We start from the raw sequence: 21,757 nt of genomic DNA on the forward strand, positions 1-21,757 counted from the left end.
GGGGGGCGCAGAGGGGAACAGAAGCACTGACATGGAGGAGGTGGGCTGAATGGCCTGATTCTGTGCTCTAAACCCTTGACAAACGTCCCCTTTTGCTTCTAGACTTGCGCTCACCGCTACGAGGTGAGGCAACGTGTGAACCAGCCGACGGAAACGCGGGACATGATTGGACGTTGCTACGTGCTGAGCCAGGACTTAAATATCAGGGATGAGCTGGATGGCGGTGACTGGAAGTTCTGTGAAGGCCGCACACAGGGTCACAAGCGTTTCGGATACTGCCAGCAGGGAATCGCAGCAGCCTTTACACCAGATGATCATTACATTGTATTTGGTGCTCCGGGCACATACAACTGGAAAGGTCAGTTAATTCCAATTTTTTTGAAGAAATAAAAATGGCATCTTTGCTGTGACAACCAAAAATAAAAACATCATGAAGTGATCCGGTTAACTGGCAACCACTTAGCCTGATGAATCACCACAGGGGAGCTTCAAATAGTTTGAATCTTAGTTCCTTAGTCTGTTACTATTTGATTAAATAGGGGCCTCACGGTAGCATGGTGGTTAGCATCAATGCTTCACAGCTCTAGGGTCCCGGGTTCGATTCCCGGCTGGGTCACTGTCTGTGTGGAGTCTGCACGTCCTCCCCGTGTGTGCGTGGGTTTCCTCCGGGTGCTCCGGTTTCCTCCCACAGTCCAAAGATGTGCGGGTTAGGTGGATTGGCCATGCTAAATTGCCCGTAGTGTAAGGTTAATGGGGGGATTGTTGGGTTACGGGTATACGGGTTACGTGGGTTTAAGTGGGGTGATCATTGCTCGGCACAACATCGAGGGCCGAAGGGCCTGTTCTGTGCTGTACTGTTCTATGTTCTATGTTCCTCCTTCTCGCCAAGCTCCGCTGTGCCACCTCTTTTCAGTGCTGAGGTTAGGAGGTCAGGGTTGCCCCACTGCGATTGCGCAGCTGCGTGACTTGGGGCACCCTTGCACTGGTGTGAGTCGCGTCCTCGCCACTGGCACTGCCCGCGCCCATCCCGGACGACCGTGAATTTTGGGCCAGTGGCGCGAGCACTCGCTCTTTCCCCGGGGGCATGCATTACAAAGGTGCCACTTGAAGTGCCACCTCGGGTTTTTCAGTGCCAAGCAATGGGCAAGCTGAGCTGCAGCGAGTCACCCGCGCTTTTGGCGGTCGTTCCAGCGTGTGGGCCGCTGACCGAGTCGTTAGCCAGCTCCGACTGACTGCGAGCTACCACTGGGAGGTCGCTGTAAAACAGGAGACTTCGGGTATCATAGAATCATAAAATCGACCGTGCAGGAGGAGGCCATTCGGCCCATCGAATCTGCACCAGCCCTTGGAAACAGCACCCTACTTCAGCCCATGTCTCCACCCTATCCCCGTAACCCAGAAACCCCCACCTAACCTTTGGACACGAAGGGGACAATTTAGCATGGCCAATCCACCTAACCTGCACATCTTTGGACTGTGGGAGGAAACCGGAGCACCCGGAGGAAACCCACGCACACACGGGGAGGATGTGCAGACTCCGCAAAGACAGTGACCCAAGCAGGGAATCGAACCTGAGACCCTGGAACGGTGAAGCAACAGTGCTAACCACTGTGCTACCGTGCTGCCTCATTTTGATGGTCATACCGGCCATTGCATACGTGAGGAAAAAGGCATTAGCATGAGAACGCCTGCTGTATCTAGTGAGGACCGTGTAGCCACTCGCGATCCCCCCTATCCTTGCCCTCATGCAGTTGAAGGAGACACTCCAGGTAAATACCTGCTCAAAGCGGCAATTTCAAGTGACAGATGTCAGTTACCCTGACGACATCATCGACACAGGCTGCCACCCCCATTGGCCCATGATCCTTCCCTGATAACTGACGCCATGGAAACACAAAGCTGTCAGAATTCCAATGGGCCCCGCTTGTTTCCATAGGAAAGTAACCATGCAGAAAGAGGCCATTCAGCCCATGGTGCCTGTACTGGCTGAAAAGATGAGCCACCAGTTCTAATCCCAATGTCCAGCACCTGGTCTGTGGCTTTGCAGGTTCCAGCACTTCAGATACAAGTTCAGCTACCTTTCAGCCTCAACCATCACCTTGGGCAGTCAATTCCAAACACCCATCACCCTTTGGGTGAAGAAGGTTTCCAGCATGGTAGCACAGTGGTTAGCACTGTTGCTTCACAGCTCCAGGGTCCCAGGTTCGATTCCCGGCTGGGTCACTGTCTGTGCGGAGTCTGCATGTTCTCCCCGTGTGTGCGTGGGTTTCCTCCGGGTGCTCCCACAGTCCAAAGATGTACAGGTTAGGTGAATTGGATATTCTGAATTCTCCCTCTGTGACCTGAACAGGCGCCGGAATGTGGCGACTAGGGGCTTTTCACAGTAACTTCATTGCAGTGTTATTGTAAGCCTACTTGTGACAATAAAGATTATTATTATTATTTTCCAAATGCCCCCTCTAATCCTTCCACCAACCACCTTAAATCTATGTCTCCTGGTGATTGGCCCCTTAGCTAGGGGAATACAAGTCTTTCCTGTCTCCTCTATCTAGGCCCCTCATCATTTTGCACACCTCAATCAGGTCACCCTCTGTTCTAAGGAAAATAACCTGAGCCTACCCAATCTCTCCTCACAGCTGCAGTTTTCAATCCCTGGCAACATTCTTGTAAATCTCCTCTGCACGGTCTCCATAGCAATTATGTCCTTCCTGTAATGTGGTGACCAGAACTGCACACAAAACTCCAGCTGTGGCCTAACCAGTGTTTGATACAGTTTCAGCGTTACATCCCTGCTTTTGTATTCCATACCTCGCCCATTCCATATGCTTTCTTTACCACCTTGTCCAGCTGTCCTGCCACCTTCCAAGACCTGTGGTCACGCCCGCCAAGAGGTTTCCACCAGAATTCCTGCAGGGCAGGTAAACAGTGGTGTGAGGAATTAGCGCAGTATCCCTTCATCCCTTGGGACAGTGGTGTGAATCCAGCTCAAACTGATAGCGTACAGAGTCTGTTCCCTCGCAGGGCCCAACGTGAAACAGATTTGCCGCAGTTTTGACCCCAGTTCCCGTGGACAACGTGGACATTGGCAACATCAGTGTGATGCTGGGGAGGATGGAGATTGGAGATCGGCAGTGTAGGAGGAGCTTTACTCTGCGCCAAGCCTCAAAACTCAAATGTTCCCATTCCCCAATTGAGAAATCTTCGCCATCGCTAATACAAACATTCACTAAAAAAAACAGGACCAAGTCAGTCCCTGTCAACAGCTGATGACAAAGATCATCACAATTTAAGAGCGACATAAGGCAAGCTTATTTTAAATGGATTAGGTTGAGAGTGACACTGAGTTGCAACTGAGCGCTCGTCGCTCTGGAAGTGCCCTGGAAGTTGAGATTCAACAAGTCTTCAAGATAATGAAAAGTTATGCCAAGGTAAATCACAATTGTGTATTTTCAGTGTTAAGCAAGACTTTAATAAAGGCTGTAAATTGAAAGGCTGGGCAAGAGGATATGTTGGAATCTGGACTTCCCCACCACAGATATTTGCCTCCAGGTTCACGAGAACGGTTCCAGGGATGAGAAACTTCAGTTATGAGGATAGATTGGAGAGATTGGGACTGTTCTCCTTGGAGAGAAGAAGGCTGAGAGGAGATTTGATAGAGATGTTCAACATCATGAGGGGGCTGGACAGGGTAGATCGGGAGATACAGTGGATTAGTACATCTGCCTCACAGCGCCAGGGGCTGGGTTCAATTCCGGCCTCGGATGACTGTGCGGAGTCCGCACGTTCTCCCCGTGTCTGCGTGGGTTTCCTCTGGGTGCTCCGGTTTTCTCCCACACTCCAAAGATGTACAGGTTAGGTGGATTGGCCATGGTAAATTGCCCCTTAGTGTCCAAAGGTGTGCAGGTTAGGTGGATTGGCCGTGCTAAATTGTCACTTAGTGTCCAAAGATGTGCGGGTTAGGTGGATTGGCCATGATAAATTGTCCCTTAGTGTCCAAAGATGTACAGGTTAGGTGGATTGGCCATGCTAAATTGCCCCTTAGTGTCCAAAGATGTGCAGGTTAGGTGGATTGGCCATGATAAATTGCCCTTAGTATCCAAAGATGTGAAGGTTAGGTGGATTGGCCATGCTAAATTGCCCCTTAGTGCCCAAAGATGTGAAGGTTAGGTGGATTGGCCATGCTAAATTGCCCCTTAGTGCCCAAAGATGTGAAGGTTAGGTGGATTGGCCATGATAAATTGCCCCTTAGTGCCCAAAGATGTGAAGGTTAGGTGGATTGGCCATGCTAAATTGTCCCTTAGTGTCCAAAGATGTGCGGGTTAGGGAGTGGACGGGGGAGTGGGCCTAGGTAGGGTGCTCTTTCAGAGCGTTGGTACAGATTCGATGGACTGAATGGCCTCCTTCCGCACTGTAGGGAGTCTATGAGCTGTGGAAGCATCAAGAAAGAGAGGGCACAGATTTAAAGTATTGTCAAAAGGAGCAATGGGGACATGAGGACAAAACCGTTTTACGCAGTGGGTGGTTAAAGGTGTGGAAAGCGCTGTCTGAGGGTCCGGTGGAGACAGAGTCAGCTGAGGAATTCAGAAGGTGAAGAATTCAGCAGGGTTATGGGAGAGGGTGGGAGAATGGGTGCTGACAAGAATGGCCAAACTCTGCGTCATAACACCTCTGTGAACTCTGTCGCAAAGCCCTCTGATGAGTGGATTCTCGTTGCTTATTCCCAAAGCTTTCAGGTCCGTCCCTCAGTCATGGAGAAGGGCTGTTTTTTTGTTATACATTTGAAAGGAGACAATTCTTCATGTTGTACAGCGGATCCGTTTTGTTTTTAAGTGACATTTTACCACTTTTGTTCTTTGAAGTAAAATGTTGAGGGAAGGCATTGTATGAAGTATGATTTATGGAGTGTCCGTGTGGAGTTTGCACATTCTCCCCGTGTCTGCGTGGGTTTCACCCCCACAACCCAAAGATGTGCAGGTTAGGTGGATCGGCCATGCTAAATTGCCCCTTAATTGGAAAAAATGAATTGGGTACTCTTGAAAACAAAATTTAAAAAAAATATCTGGAGAGAAAAAAAAAGACGATAATAGCAGTGGCAGAGCCACGAGTGAGGAGGAGGGTCGTGACCTTCTTCCCTAATCATTTCGAGGTTGGGCAACATGGCTCAGGAGGGCGCCCTCCATTTTGTTCTGAGATACCTCCTGATTGCCCCCATCTTCAAGATCCAGGTTGAGCCTGCTGGTCCTAGACAGCTTAACCTTTGGGTAAGTTGCCATTCCCCCGGTCTCTCGCTTGGCCCCATACCTCCATCCCCCCCTCCCTGCCAATTCTGTCAAGTTTGGTGTTCAAGCCCACCCCCAGGGTCAGTGCCTAGTTCCAAACCTGGTTCCAGCCGATTCATTGGTCAACACATGCAGGAGAATTTGCTGCTCCTGATGGCTTTGTGGAGATTCCCTAACCAGAGTCCAGGAGCCTAGTTCAAAAACCTACAGATTAGATGGCGAGGACTTGGTTGACCCCCCAACCCTGGATTAGAGGCCTCGCTCGTAATCCAAGATCTAATCGGGGTTGTGTGCTGTTTCTAATGTGCGGTGTCGCGGATTAATGCAGGGGTTAATCTTTGATTTCTGCGTTTGGTTTTTGTTTGTTTCATTGAACTCTCAATATTTTTAGGTAATGTTCGGACAGACCAGTTGAATAATTCTTTTGACGACCTGGTAATCTATGACGACGGTCCGTATGAAGCGGGTGATGAAAGAAAGCAGGAAGCTGAACTGGTCCCTGTACCTGCCAATAGTTACTTAGGTAGGATACCTAATCAGTGCAGACAGAGAGAGGTGACTGGACGTTTTCCAAGATGGCTGAGAATTCCATTTATGTTAAACAGCATCATAATTTGCCCTCCAGCCAGATTCATCCCCAGAATAAAGTCTAATTTTGGTTTCCTGACAGCCACTCTAATTATTATTATTGATCTACCTCACAGGAATCGGTTAGTTGTGGGGTCTGGATAACCCATGTGGTGTGGTCATGAGCATACCGGGCTACGCATTTGTGTACACGAGGCCGACATTTGACATGCTGCACCGCAATGCATTCTGGGATGTGCCCCCCCCCCCCCCCCCAGAATGTTGCACCACAATGAATTCTGGGTTGTGCCCCCTGCTCCCTCCCCCCCCCCCCCCCCCCCCAGAATGTTGCACCACAATGAATTCTGGGTTGTGCCCCCTGCTCCCCCCCCCCCCCCCCCCCCCCCCCCCCGCCACCAAAGCACTGATTGTTCTATTTAAGGCCATTGTCTTGCTGGATGGTGCACCGTTGCTGCCCCCATTTTGACCCAGTGCTCACCATGGCAACTCTGCAGCAGAGTGCTTTATTTGTTTTGGGGCCTATTGCCTCCTTTGGCATTGCTGCGTTTCAAGGACCAGGAATTCCAATGGAACTAGCATCTGGGTGGGGGCCATCTTGTCGCAAATATGTTCCTGCTTATTCTGAAACGCACAAGAATATTTTTTTCCCCCTCCTCAGGCTTGTAATTTGAAAGTCATTAACGCCACTGTTTAACCATGACGCAATTCTCAGCCGCTCGTTCAGTCACCTCCCTCTGTCGTGCATTATCTTTTGGTTTCTAACTCGTCTTCTTCTTTTCCCCCTTCTTCCGCTCCCCATCCATCTTGAATGCACAGGTTTAATATTTCTGACAACTACCAGTAGTTCAGACCCTGATCAGTTGGTTTACAAGACACCGGACCCGGCTGAGAAACCAGCGAGAAGTCCTCACGACGTAGCGCAACATAGTTACTTAGGTTTGTAACTGCGCATGTGGCAGGGAAAGTGTGCAGCCATTCCCTCTTGTGTCTATATCTGTGTTCCAACATTTTGTGAGGGTTAAACCAAAATGGAAAAAAAAAAATCCAAATCCTCACGTTGTTGTGTTTCATTTACAAGCCTCCATATTTCTGCACACTTTGATGGTCACATGAATGTCACTGCTTCCTGTTGGTCAGGCTCCTTAGGAACACAATAACCAATCATGTGGTGGATTCAAACCCAAGATGGCCGCTCTTGGTCAAAATAGTCATTATCTGCGACAATGGTTCAGTCATAGAAAGAGGGTATTTTACTTTTTGTTATCAGTGAGATGGAGTATAAAGTGGCTTAAGAGGTCACAGTCGGAAAATATTTTGGAACAGCAATTATGTTCGAGTGTCCCAAGGTCGATTTTGAAAAAAAAGCTTGTTCTGATTTTTGCTATCTAGTGTTTCGGAGGAACGTGGGGGAAACTCTGAGTTACTAATCTCTCAATCAGGCCCATTTTAGTCTGATTGAACAAAGTCAAATGCGTTCATATGACTTATTTAGGAAATAAATATAAAAAGGGACAGCTCAGGCCAACTTTACCTCATATTAACAAGTCTGAAAATAGGAAGTCTTTCAAGTTCCAGCTTTCTTGACAGGCGACAGAAAATGATCAGGGAAGCCCTCAGCCCTGAACTTGCAAGCCTGCGAGGAAGCCGCCTTGTCAACAGTGATATTATTGATGGCCAAGGGACCATATGGAAGCAGTGATGTTGTGTGTGAGTTGTGTGTACAGCCCACAACATTGTAACAGACTGCCGAATTGACTTCAAGCTATTGTGATCCGAGCGCCGGTGATACCAACGGAATGTTTGTGCATTAGTTGGAAGTCTGCCCAGTCAAAAAAAAACCCAGCTTCACTCAATTCCGGTAGTCCATTACACAGTTGGCTGTCAGAGATTATGGCTGCCTGCCATTGTGCCTGTAAGGAGTGCTCCTGGTGATCCTGCATGCAATGACACCAGAATGTTTCAGTTAGCATGAATATGCCGAGGTTCACTGATTGCTCTCGGAGCTCAACCCTGGAGTCCTCCACATGAAAAGGATGGGGGTTAAGAAATGTGTTTTTAGGCACTTCAAGGTTGGTCTCTTGAAATATGTCCCTGATGTTGGGAAATGTTTGTGAAACAGACGCAAGTAGATGTGCCAAGTTGACCTTCCAACATGGTCAATGTCCTGCGCAGAAGAGGTCCAAGACTAAGTTTGATCGATTGTTTGGACACGAAAGGATTTGCGGGGTCTGGGGTTATAGGGCAGGAGGTCAAGGTTCGCCAACCTGACTTGGGAATACATCGGCCCTTCCTTCACTGTCCCTGGGTCCAAATCCTAGAGCTCCATCCCTAACAGCACTGTGGGTGTACCTACACCACATGGGCTGCAGTGGCTCAAGAAGGTGGCTCACCACCACCTTCTTAGGGCAATATGGATGGGCAACAAAATGCTGGCCGAGCCAGCGACACCCACATCCCATAAATGAATAAAGAAAAAGATCAAAACTCAGCCATGATCTTATTGATCAGCTGCTGAATGGTCTACTCATGGTCCTAATTCTTATTTTCTTATGTTTTGTAAAAAAAAAGGATTAAGGGTCATCTTCAGAAATTTTCAGTTACACATTTGAGGTAGTGAGGTTGGAAGGACCTCCTTTGTCCCTCCGTTGCCTGAATAATCTTCACTATGTGTAATTTTCATTCCACAACGATATCTTGGAATCCAGTGCTGGCCCAGAAATTCCAGTTTCACAATTGTTATGATGAGATCTCAATTTATTTGGCAACAAACCAGACCTCGTTGATCCATCCCACAGACGTAAATCGGGTGCAATGAGGGCCAATTTCAGGAGCAAGGTCGCCCCAGAGCCGGAAAGACATCCAAGGACTGGTTATCAGTCAACTGGACAGCCACCTAAAACGGGTACAAGGTCCCATGTATGTGCAAATGAGGGGTTTATGTTTTGACACTCCTCTGGGAAATTGGGCTGCCACCAATCTGTTCTCACTGATTATTTGTAATGAGGCCTCAGATCTAATTATGGGCCAGCCTCGGGCCTGTTGGTTCAGGCATATGTTTCAGATGCACCTTTGAGTCTCAAACTAGGTGCCAACAAATTTCTACCCCAAGAATCCTGGATTACTGGGTCCAGTACCATATCCAGTATATTAGTGTACCCCTTGAGTTTTATTGGTCCTCTTCCCGCATCTCGTGGGTGCACTAAGGCAGGCTTTCATTTGTTTCCACAGCTAGTTTATCCTGGAACAGGTCGCGAGTCTGTCACCAGAGGCTTGCAGCTTCAGCAGGTGCCACTCCACAACAAGCATGACTTGACCAAGAATCTCTCCCGCTCTTAACACCAGCCATTGGTGCGTTGGAAGGAATTACAGGTTGACACTCAATCGTGTTATGGACACACTTTCCTTGGCCATCAAGTCGTGGGCTGGGACTCCAACCCGGAACTTCTGGCTCAGAGGCAGGATGCTCACTCCCTGCGCCACAAGACCTCCTCCCCCTTAAATGTGCATGGGCTATATTTTTAATGCAATTAATTTGTGTCGATCACAAAGGAACTATTGAGGTTGGTATAGGAGTGGGATGTGGTAGGTAAAGACGTCCACCACAGGCCTAAATTTGAATCCAGTATAGAGGCAGATGGGATTCAAATCTTCACGTGGATGGCTGATTTGAGGAAGAGCTCAATTGGTACAAAAGGGCCTCTTTTGATGTTGGAGCCAAGGTAGAGTGTTGGATAGAGGAGTGAGAGTCGTACTTTAGTGACCTGAGCTGTATTTGATATGGAAGCACTCAAATGGTGGATGTAAAGATGGGAAACATTTGACTACTTTGTCAAATATCTCTCACTTTGTATCGCGTCACAGAGCAAAATAAGAGAACCCTGAAGCAGTTGTGTCTGTTTCTCAAATATCCAGGATCCTATTTCAAGAGGCCAATATTTTCACGTCTAAATTGGGGGAGAAAAAAAAATCACAAACTTGCACCCCGTCCATTGTGGACTTTTCATCGTCTCCTTGTACTTTGTTGACTGTCTTTGGCATGTTAGTGCCTGCATGTTGCATGTTCCTGCTGGCTTATTGTGTTGCCCGCGCACTTGTCATGTCATCCCCGGTCTTTGTTTCCACGCTTCTTCCATCGCCTCAAACCAGTTGCATCGACCGACTCCTATGCCTGGTATCCACCCCTTTGCTGGAGTGTGGGGTCCAGTCTAGAAGCAACAGTTGAAATTCGAAAGCAGATGGCGTCAGCTTTAATCCCCTATGTGGGGCATCAGTTGATCACTGAGGCCAGGGGGCAATGATGGTGATTATGTGATTGGCCCTCAGGCCCGGTATGGAGGGGAAATTGAATGGTCTGGAGAGCTCTTTCTGAGGGTGGTGGCTATAAACTCCTAACCCCCCACCCCCCGGCCCCATCCTGCAGTCTGCTAATGCTTCTTGACTGAGTAGCATCAGGCAGCCACCATCTATGGGACCATACTCCAGCATGGCCTCTTTAGGAGAGCAAGGGAGAAAAGCAGAACGAGAAAACAACTTGCCTCAATGGAGACGCTGCTTTATCCAGGTTATGAGATCCAGGCAACCAATTAATCCCTGTCCTGAATATCTTATTCTGATTACTTTTGCTCTTAAAGGAGCTTGTTTATAAAGCATGGGGTTGGAGTCATCAGAATAGCTCTCATCCTATCATTGGCCAATCCAGTTCCAACACCATATTGCATGACTAATATCACCATCAATACATGCCAGAGTTTTGACCCTGTAATCCCGACCAATGACCATCGCTTGAAATCATAGGGCAAGATATTCCATTCTCCAAACCACTGCAGGCTTGCTTGACTGAGCAAATAATTGTCATAACAGCAACGGTCGTCATTGGGGAGCCTCGTTGCGCAACGCTTTTGTCATTTTTTTGGGAAGGCCTGACACTTGTGACCTTTCATCCTGTCCAGCACATGCTTTCACATCCCTTTGAGCTTCTGCAAAGCCAGCCAGTTTGTGTTTTGCATGGGCTGGGTTCATCAGAGGGTGAGCATACGAGTGCTTTTGACTTCATGTTTAACACCAGCATCGTGAAGAGCATTTTGCACAAGAGTAACCATGGCAATCCTTTGGGGGGGGGGGGGGGACTCGCTTTTAGAAAGGAACAAATTAATCTCGTAAGGTGCTGATATTTTGTTGAATTAAAGTTGAATTATCCTATTTGCTGTATTAGTTTGAGGAGAGTTACGTAGTTAAATTTCGAGGGAGTAACGATTGAAAAGAGAATCGGTCATTGAGCTGAAAGGAAATTGTAAGAGCTCCTGATAGTCATTGTAGAAGCAAAGGTGTCACATCCCACTTGGAGCAGGCCCAGACTCATTCAACAAGACTGTTTCCCTGACTGTTGAGGAAGAAATCACTTTTTCAAGGCACTTGCATCAAGGTCTCTGATTGTCGGAAAATGAGAGGGTTGAGCCCTTGTGTATTTTATATTAATTTGGACCAATTCTTTAATAGGATGTGGGCGTCGCTGGCTGGACCAGCATTTATTGTCCATCCTTAATTGCCCTTGAACTGAGTGGCTTGCTCGGCCATTTCAGAGCCAATCACAGTGGGTCTGGAGTCACACGCACGTCAGACCGGGTAACGGTGGCCGATGTCCTCCCCTAAAGGACACGAATGAACCAGATGTGTTTTTACAACAATCGACAATGGTTTCATGATCAATCGACTTTTAATTCCGGGGGCAGCATTCTCCGTCGATGTCGTAATTGGCGATCGGGCGGAGAATTGATTCCATGCCGGAATGTGACCATTACTAAGGAGAAGGTTCTGGGGAAACTGAAAGGTCTGAAAGTGGATAAGTCACCTGGACCGGATGGAGTACACCCCAGGGTTCTAAAAGAGATAGCTGAGGAAATTGTGGAGGCATTAGTGATGATCTTTCAGGAATCACTGTAGGCAGGAAGTGTCCCAGAGGACTGGAAAGTGGCTAATGTAACACCGTTGTTTAAGAAGGGAGGGAGGCAGAAGACAGGAACTTATAGGCCGGTTAGCCTGACTTCGGTCATTGGTAGGATTTTCGAGTCTGTTATTAAAGATGAGGGTCGGGATTCTCCCGCAATTGGCGTGGCGGCCCGTACCGGTGGCAAATGCGGCGTGAACCACTCCGGTGTCGGGCCGCCCGGAAGTTGCGGAATCCTCCGCACTTCCAGGGGCTAGGCCGGCGCTGGAGGGGTTGGCACCATTCCAACCAGCGCCAAAGGGCCGCTGCCGGCCGGCGCGAGTTGGCGCATGCGCAGAACCGCCGGCGTGTTTCCTGCGCATGCACAGGGGGTTTCTTCTCCACGCCGCCCATCGCGGAGCCTTACAGAGGCCGGCGCGGAGGGAAAGAGTGCCCCCACGGCACAGGCCTGCCCGCAGATCGGTGGGCCCCGATCGCGGGCCAGGCCACCGTGGGGGCCCCACCGGGGCCGCATTCCCCCACGCCCCCCCAAGGACCCCGCTAACCGGCCTCCAAGCCAGGTCCCGCCAGGATGGACCCTGTCCATTTCACGCCGGCTGGACTGGCCGAAAACAGGCGGCCGCTTAGCCCATCGGGGCCCGGAGAATTGCCGGGGGCGGGGCGCTGCCAACAGCCCCCAACAGCGCGGTGTGATACCCGCCCCCACCCGAAAACCGGCGCCGGAGCGGCGGGGTAGGATTCACGCCGCCCTCCGGCAATTCTCCCACCGGGGGGGGGGTCTGAGAATCCCGCCCGAGATCGCGGTACTGGGAAGTGCATGGTAAAATAGGACTGAGTCAGCACGGCTTTGTCAAAGGGAGGTCGTGTCTGACAAATCTGTTAGAGTTCTTTGAGGAGGTAACAAGGAAGTTAGACAAAGGAGAACCAGTGAATGTGATTTATTTAGATTTCCAGAAGGCCTTTGACAAGGTGCCGCATGGGAGACTGTTAAATCAGTTAAAAGCCCATGGTGTTCAGGGTAAGATCCTGGCATGGATAGAGGATTGGCTGACTGGCAGAAGGCAGAGAGTGGGGATAAAGGGGTCTTTTTCAGGATGGCAGCCGGTGACTAGTGGTGTGCCTCAGGGATCTGTGCTGGGACCACAACTTTTCACAATATACATTAATGATCTGGAAGAAGGTACTGAAGGCACTGTTGCTCAGTTTGCAGATACATAGAAGATAGGAGCAGGTGGAGGCCTTTTGGCCCTTCAAGCCTGCTCTGCCATTCATCATGATCATGGCTGATCATCCAACTCAATAGCCTAATCCTGCTTTCTCCCCATAGCCTTTGATCCCATTCTCCCCAAGTGCTATATCCAGCCGTCTCTTGAATATATTCAAAGTTTTAGCATCAACTACTTCCTGTGGTAATGAATTCCACAGGCTGACCACTCTCTGGGTGAAGAAATGTCTCCTTATCTCTGTCCGAAATGGTTTACCCTGAATCCTCAGGCTGTAACCCCTGGTTCTGGACACACCTATCATTGGTAACATCTTCCTTGCATCTACCCTGTCTAGTCCTGTTAGAGTTCTATAAGTCTCTGAGATCCCCCCTCATTCTTCTGAACTCCAGCGAGAACAATCCCAACCTGGAATGATCCCTGGAATGAAGAACTTGTCGTATGAGGAACGGTTGAGGATTCTAGGTCTGTACTCGTTGGAGTTTAGAAGGATGAGGGGGGGGATCTTATTAAAACTTACAGGAGACTGCGAGGCCTGGATAGAGTGGACGTGGAGAGGATGTTTCCACCTGTAGGAAAAACTAGAACCAGAGGACAGCATCTCAGAGTAAAGAGACGATCCTTTAAACAGAGATGAGGAGGAATTTCTTCAGCCAGAGGGTGGTGAATCTGTGGAACACTTTGCCGCAGAAGGCTATGGAGGCCAAATCACTGAGTGTCTTTAAGACAGAGATAGATAGGTTCTTGATTAATAAGGGGATCAGGGGTTATGGGGAGAAGGCAGGAGGATTGGGATGAGAAATGTATCAGCCATGATTGAATGGCGGAGCAGACTCGATGGGCCGAGTGGCCTAATTCTGCCCCTATGTCTTATACTTATGGTCTAATTGGGACGGCACCAGTTTGACACCAGTTTGCGAGTCTCTGCCCCCTCCAAACCGGCGTCATCGTGATGCGGCCATGCGCTGTTGCAATGCTGTTGATGACTCATCGGCCGGCCCACGTGTGATGCTCCGCCCTCGAAATGAACATGCTTTCTACTCTTCTGCATTTCTGGGAATAAACCTTTCCAACGGCATGGCTGAGAGTGGGACCTCCCCATGCGGAGAAATGCAGGCTTGAGATTTTGCATCCCCATGACTGAGCACCCCAGTGTCAGTGTCACTTCTCAAAAGATCTGTAATAGCAAGAGATGTGACACCATATTTTCCTCACTGGTTCGAACCACTGATAATAGCAGAAAGGTACCATCCAACCAAACCAACCTGACAAATACATTGAGCCAAGCCTGTAGAGCATTGTACTGGAAAAGGCCAGGATTCCCATTTCAGCAACTTTTTTTTGAACAGAGATTTTAATTATGGATTTTATTATGACACAAAAGATACAAATACGAATGTAAACATAATTCAGTGCGTAACCCCCCCCCCAACCAACAACCATACCCCGTCAACATAGCTTATACACACAATCCTTCCATTTCCTCTCGCTGATCCCGCCTAAACAACTAAACTAAACTAACTACCCCTACCCCCCTTATTCCCTAACCCTCTTCCCTCTTCCCCCCCCCCCCCCCCCCGTTATTGTACCTACTAACAGTTTAGTTTTCCCCGAAGAAGTCGATAAACAGCGCCACCTCCAGACGAACCCTAACATTGATCCTCTCAGGGCAAACTTATTTTTTCAAGCCTGAGAAACTAGGCCATGTCGCTAACCCATACCCCTGATTTTGGGGGCTCCGAGTCCCCCCCCACGCGAATAAGATCCCTCTCTGGGATACCAAGGAGGCAAAGGCCAAATCATCAGCCTCTCTTGCCCCCTGGACTCCCCGGGTCTTCCGACACTTGCCACCTCTGGACTCGGTGCCACCCTCGATTTTGGCACCGTAGACATGACGATTTCAGCAACTCTTGTCGAACAAACTTACTGCCACCTCTTATGTTTATATCCAAAGTAGCTTATTGAAAATCGGTCCTCATGCAGGTTGTCCATCAATATATAATGAGAGAATATCGTGCAGCTTTTCTTATTTCAACACAATGTCGCCTCATTTTAGGAAGGATGTGGAAGCTTTGGAAAAGGTGCAAAGGAGATTTACCAGGATGTTGCCTGGAATGGAGAGTAGGTCTTACGAGGAAAGGTTGAGGGTGCTAGGCCTTTTCTCATTAGAACGGAGAAGGATGAGGGACGATTTGATAGAGGTTTAGATGATCAGGGGAATAGATAGAGTAGACAGTCAGAGACTTTTTCCCCAGGTGGAACACACCATTACAAGGGGACATAAATTTAAGGTGAATGGTGGAAGATATAGGGGGGATGTCAGAGGTAGGTTCTTTACCCAGAGAGTAGTGGGGGCATGGAATGCACTGCCCGTGGAAGTAGTTGAGTCGGTAACATTCAATTGGATAGGTACATGGATTACCTATTGGATAGGTACATGGATTACGGTAGAATGATGGGGTGCAGATTAATTTGTTCTTAATCTAGGACCAGGGTTCGGCGCAACATCGTGGGCCGAAGGGCCTGTTCTGTGCTGTATTTTTCTATGTTCCAAAAGTAATAATGCTTTTGCATGCAGTACTGCGTGCAGTTCTGGTCGCCACATTATAGGAAGGATGTGGAAGCATTGGAAAGGGTACAGAGGAGATTTACAAGAATGTTGCCTGGTATGGAGGGAAGATCTTATGAGGGAAGGCTGAGGGACTTGAGGCTGTTTTCGTTAGAGAGCAGAAGGTTAAGAGGTGACTTCAGAGAGACATACAAGATGATCAGAGGATTAGATAGGGTGGACAGTGAGAGCCTTTTTCCTCGGATGGTGATGTCCAGCACGAGGGGACATAGCTTTAAATTGAGGGGAGATAGATATAGGACAGATGTCAGAGGTAGGTTCTTTACTCAGAGAGTAGTAAGGGCGTGGAATGTCCTTCCTGCAACAGTAGTGGACTCGCCAACACTAAACGCATTCAAATGGTCATTGGATAGACATATGGATGATAAGGGAATAGTGTAGATAGGCTTTAGAGGGGTTTCACAGGTCGGTGCAACATCGAGGGCCGAAGGGCCTGTACTGCGCTGTAATGTTCTAATGTCTAATATCTATTGCTAGTCAGGTAGCATCAATGGAGAGAGAGAAATAGAACTAATGTTTATAGGACTCCAGGAGTGTTGTGTGCAGTTCTGGTCGCCACACTATAGGAACAATGTGATTGTACTGGAGAGGGTGCAGAGGAGATTCACCAGGATGTTGCCTGGGCTGGAGCATCTCAGCTATCAAGGGAGACCGGATTGTCTGGGGTAGTTTTCCTTGGAGCAAAGGAGGCTGAGTGGGGACACGATTGAGGTGGACAAAATTATGAGGGGCATAGATAGAGTAGACAGGAAGAAACTTTTTCCCTTCGTGAAGAGGATCAACAACCAGGGGGTATAGATTTAAGGTAAGGGACAGAGGGGATTTGAGGAGAAACCTTTTCACCCAGAGGATGATGGGAATCTGGAACTCGCTGCCTGGGAGGGTGGGAGAGGTGGGAGCCCTCACAACATTTAAGAAGCATTTAGATGAGAACTTGAAATGCCACAGCACACAAGGCTATGGACCAAGTGATGGAAGATGGGATTAGAACTGTTGGTGCTTGAGCCGAGACCTGACGGGCTGAAGGGCCTCCTTGTACTGTAAAACTCTATGGGCGGTTCCCCAGCCGGATGTTTCTTGGTGGCGGGCCATTCGCTGGCGGCGGGATTCTCTGCTCCTATTGCTGGCCAATGGGATTTCTCATTGAAGCCATCCCACACCGCCAGGAAACCCAGCGGGAAAAGAGAATCGCAATGGCTGGAAAACACCCTGCAGCAAACAGCCTAAAATGAAAGTAAAAAGCTGACAGACAGCCCAGCTCCACCCACACTCTGACATCACTGCAGTAGTATGAGCAGCCAAACATTTCTTAAAGCGACATTCTCATGACATTAGTCTTCGACGATTACATTTTGAGGACAAGTTGCTTAAACTTTGCTTGGAGATCTTTGAGTACAACAGCTTCTGGGTGATCAGATCAAGGCGGTTAAAATGTCAAGAAGAGTTGGATAAGGTTGTTCCGGAGAAACTAGTTCCTCTTGTGCGGGAATTAAGAGCAGAGGAAACCAGAGCAAGGGCAATGAAGAGTGAAATTAGGAAGCAGAGGTCAGTCAGGCGGTCAAATCGAAGATAGCTAAGAGTTGAGATAGAGATCGGCCATGATCAAATGGAATGACTGGGCAGGGTCGAGGGGCTGAATGGCCTCCTCCTGTTTGTCCTTCTTATGTTGACGATAAGCACCTGCCCTCTGAGTAGTGTTGTAGTAACATGGGGGAACATTTCTGAGTTACAGTGCGAGAGCTGAAATCTTCGAAGATTGTTGTCACTCTAGGAATCACCATTTCCTGGAGCTACTGGCAGCCTAAGGGTTAAATGTCTTCCCATTGGAGGGGGAACGTACTGCTGTGTTTGACATCTTTTAGCTTTTAGAAAATAAAATTAAAATGCTGCCAACAGTTCTAAACTTACACATGATTCAAATTTGATACAGTGCTTGCTTTCCGATTTATTTATAGCTTTGACAACACTTAATAAACTCATGGCTAGCACACATGATTTGAATTAGAGGCAGGAGTAGGCCACTCGGCCCCTCGAGCCTGCCGTCCCCTTCAATAAGATCATGGCTGCTCCGATTGTAGCCTTGATTCTGCATCCCGCCTACCCCCCGGTAATCTTTTACCCTTTTGCTTACCAAGAATCTGTACACCTCTGCTGTAAAAATATTCAAATGCTCTTTTCAGGAAGAATGGGGGCGATTCTCCAATGCCGCGACGTCCGGGAGAATCGATGGTCACGCCATTTTTTCCGCGCGACGTCGATCCGCCACCGTCCTGCCATTCTCCCAATCGGCGAGAACGGCTTCATCACGGTCGGAGCCGCGCATGCCGGAGAATATGCCAAGAGGGCAGTCGAGGCGATTCACACAGCCCACTCGCTATTCTCTGGCCCGGATGGGCTGAGCGGCCGCTCCGACACGACAGGTTCCCGCTGGCGCCGTTCACCCCTGGTCGCTGTCGGCGGGAACTCTGCAGGACTTCTCCGGGGGGGGGGGGCTTTGCCAGGGGGGGGCCTTCCATGGGGTCTGGCCCGCGATCGGGGGTCACCGATCGGCGGGCCGGCCTCTCCCCCCCTCCCCCGGGCCTACTTCCTGGCGCGGCCGGCCCCTGAACACCAACCCCATGTTGAGCCGGGGCCGGCGCGCGGAAGAAGTCCCCCGCGCCTGCGCGGGTTGGCGCGGCGTCCATTCGGCGCCGCGTAAGGAGGCTGGAGCAGCGTGAACTGCTCCAGCGCCGTGCTGGTCCCCTGTGGGGGCCAGAATAGGTCGTGCCCGGGCCCTGTTCGCGCCATCGTGAAACGCGACGGCGTTCACGATGGCGCGAACACTTGGCCTCCATATTGGAGAATCGCCGCCAGAGTTCCTAAGACTCAAGACACGAGCTTGGGATTTGTGTGTTACACGCCGGGTTTCCCGCCTCAGTCAGCGTTCTGTGCAGTGAATGGGAAAATTCCACCCATGGACGGGATTCTCCGGTCCCCCAGCCGCGTGTTTCTGAGCAGCGCACCGTTCGCTGGCGACGGAATTCTATCTTCCCGCCGCTTGTCAATGGGATTTCCCATTGTCAGCACTCGCCGCCCCTGGGAAACTGGGCACGCTGGGGTTCGCTGCTGGTGGGAAAAGGGAATCACGACGACTGGAGAATTCTGGCCATGTATTCTCTCTGAGGATCATGAGTTTCTGGAACTCTCTTCCTCAAAAGGCGGCAGAAGCAGAATCTTTGAATATTTTTAAAGCAGAGGTGGATAGATTCTCAATTAACAAGGGGGCGAGGGGCGGCACGGGGGCGCACTATTAGCACTGCCTACTCACGGCACCAAAGACCTCAGTTGGATCCTGGCCACAACTCAAAGATGTGCGGGTTAGGTGGACTGGCCATGCTAAATTGGCCCTTAATTGGGAAAAAAAGAATTGGGCACTCTAAATTTATTTACAAAATGGGGTGAAAGGTCAGGCAGGAATGTGGGGTTGAGATGCATGGCTGAGTAGGCTCGAGGGGGCAATGTGGCCTCGTCTTGCTCCTAATTGCTTTGTTTGTATGTACACCACTTCAGCAGTAGTGACTACCTTATACATGCTTTGTGCAGTGAGGTCACCGCATCTCTGATCTCGTTTTCCAGGAACACCTTCAGTCCTCGTAGACCAGGCCTGTGAGCCAGTCGACACTTGCACAACATGCTAACTGGTTTGGTGATGGCCTGGGTGTTTTCACTTTGTGGAGGTGCTTCTCTCCACTTTTTCCTAGTGTTTCGCCTCCTTTATTTTTCACCACACTTGGTGGTTCTTCGCAGAACATCAGGAGTCTGCTAGCTACCTGACTGATATCTAAAAATTTAAACTCTTGAACAGTACCACATACTGTGACAGACCAGCTGAGAGCAGGTACATTTTATTATCAGTGTTATGAACAGGCCATATCTGTGGCAGCTGTGATTTTCAGGCAGTTGAGGCCTACACGCTGTAGGCCTAACCAAGTTGTCTTGTTCCCATGGCAACAGGCACTTCATGCAAATACACATTGTTGTCGTTGGACCACATTGTAGAGATAATTTGTTCAGGATTTGTTCCTTAAAAGCCTCTTTTTAGGCCCCATTTAGGCTCTATATTCAGATCCCCAATCTGTGGGTTTGTTCTGCCAGAGACTGCCAAAACTAGCCTGTGTGCAGGTGCCTCATACCACGCTGTCTGTCAAGCTACGAGAGGATGTGTGAGGATGAACTAAGCTCCAAATTTCTTTTCCTTACTCTTTGTGTGGGGGAAACCCTGCAGCTCGATTCTCCGTTGGCGGGATCCTCCAATTTGCCGGCAGCACACTCACGACTGCGGATTTTCGGCATGGGGGTGCCCACAATGGGAAACCCCCATTGGCCGGCTGCCGGGACGAAGAATCCCACTGCTGGCGGGAGCGCGCCGCATCAGAAAACGAGTGGGGCGGGACGGAGAATCCCGCCCCTGACCTTTGGCACCTTCCCGTTGTGACCAAGATCAGGAACTCATGACCAACTTCCCAGTTCCCATTTTGTGCCTTGAATATAATTTAAAGTTCAAAAAAAAAGTGGGGGGCGGCAACAGAAGTCAGGCAGGAGGCAGCCCATGTTCACTGTATTCGATTTAGTAGCAGAATTCTGTATAATGAACCAGCAAAGCGGACAATTCAACTTTATTCTTTGTGATCTGTGGGGAAAAAAAGGTTCATTGTGGAAAATCTTGTGGTTTTGTGGAAACATTGAACTATTGGGAGCAATCTGCCATTTTAAAATAAAATGGCTGCCAATGAGATTGTACCTTGTGAAGGCAATGTTTCCCTCGATCCAGTCCCTTTTTGCTGTACTGCTGAGCAGTGGAACTGTTATGAGCTTCAGAGGTACATGGTCAATGAAATCCTCCAAATTGAAAGGTTATTTGTGTAGATGCATTTGCTCAAGCTGCCATTTTTACATCGTCTTCTTCAACTAATGCACAGTTTTGGATAAAAGTACATATTATTTTAGAGGAATGCAAGATATTTTGATTTCACACTAATTAAAATATCCACCTTTCTGGAGGGGCGAACCTTGAGTTTTGGCTTTAATACAGTCACCACCAGTCTCACGGTACTTTTTCTAAAATCTAAAGTGAGTTTTTGCACTTTGTGGATCGGTCTTGTAAGCAGTCAATTTGCAAATTCCTAACATGGTTGTTTGTTTCTGTCACTGTCGCCTGCCCTCACCTTTGAGTGAATTCACTTCCAAGTTGACTCAAACTAGTACATAATGCAAGTGAGAGGTGCTCGCAGGGTCTGAAGCATACATTGTTGAGGAAATTTGCTCTTATGTGGGAAGACTCAGACTAAATTGAGCTGAAGCAAGTGGGTCCCATGCAAATTTCTATATGGGTGCCTGTAAGGGACATAACCGCGTTCCCAGGCACCAAGTACAGAGCTTAATGTGTCAGCTTGGCTTAGTTGGTAGCACATTTCTCAAGTAAAAAACGAGAGAAATGATCTCTGAAAGTAAACCTTCCTAAATTAGGAGGATGTGGGTTCAAACCTTCATCCAGGAATTGAGTATATAACCTCTTTTCAGACAGGAGTGCAACATGGAGCAAGTGCTGTGTTGGCAGATTTTGGGATAAGAATTGAAAGCGAGGCCTCGTCTCCCTGTTCAGGGGAAAAGGGAACCTCATGCCATTCTTTGAAGAGGAGCAAAAAAATTCACCCCTCCCTGGTGTCTTGGTAATCATTATTCCTTCAACGAAAACTAATAAAGCCGTTTGCTTATTTAATTCAGAATCTCGCCCAAGTTTCTTTGTTTCCCTTGAACTGACTGGGATCCACTCCAGAGTGAGTGGGTGCTGTTTTGCAACAAAAGGGTGTGGTTTGCCCTAGTTGAATTCAGCGGTTGGATTCTCCGCTCCGCCAGCCCCGTGTTTCTCGGCAGCACGCTGTTCGCTGGTGACGGGATTCTCTCTTCCCGCCTCTTGTCAATGGGATCCCCATTGAAGCCGGGAAACCCACGGGTGGGGGTGTACTCCCGGTGGGAAGAGTGAATCCCAATGGCCGGAGAATTCCGGCTCAGATTTCTGATATCACAATGAACGTTGACGGAACAATATATGTTA

At 49.0% G+C, this 21,757-nt stretch overlaps 1 protein-coding gene across 4 annotated transcripts in view; it reads left to right on the forward strand.

The window, feature by feature from the left end:
* Window positions 1-21,757, forward strand: part of itga7 (integrin, alpha 7) — a 201,071-nt gene that overhangs the window by 117,751 nt on the left and 61,563 nt on the right. For 2 of the 4 annotated variants that reach the window (XM_038786592.1, XM_038786590.1), the window contains exons 4-5: window positions 103-358; window positions 5,671-5,802. In XM_038786592.1, the coding sequence (XP_038642520.1) occupies window positions 103-358; window positions 5,671-5,802 (388 nt within the window). Of the gene's footprint in view, window positions 1-102; window positions 359-5,670; window positions 5,803-6,683; window positions 6,804-21,757 lie in introns of all 4 variants that reach the window. The other 2 variants (XM_038786593.1, XM_038786591.1) reach the window with 1 other exon arrangement.

The sequence above is a fragment of the Scyliorhinus canicula genome, chromosome 28, assembly GCF_902713615.1.
Source record: "Scyliorhinus canicula chromosome 28, sScyCan1.1, whole genome shotgun sequence".
NCBI classification, from domain to species: domain Eukaryota; kingdom Metazoa; phylum Chordata; class Chondrichthyes; order Carcharhiniformes; family Scyliorhinidae; genus Scyliorhinus; species Scyliorhinus canicula.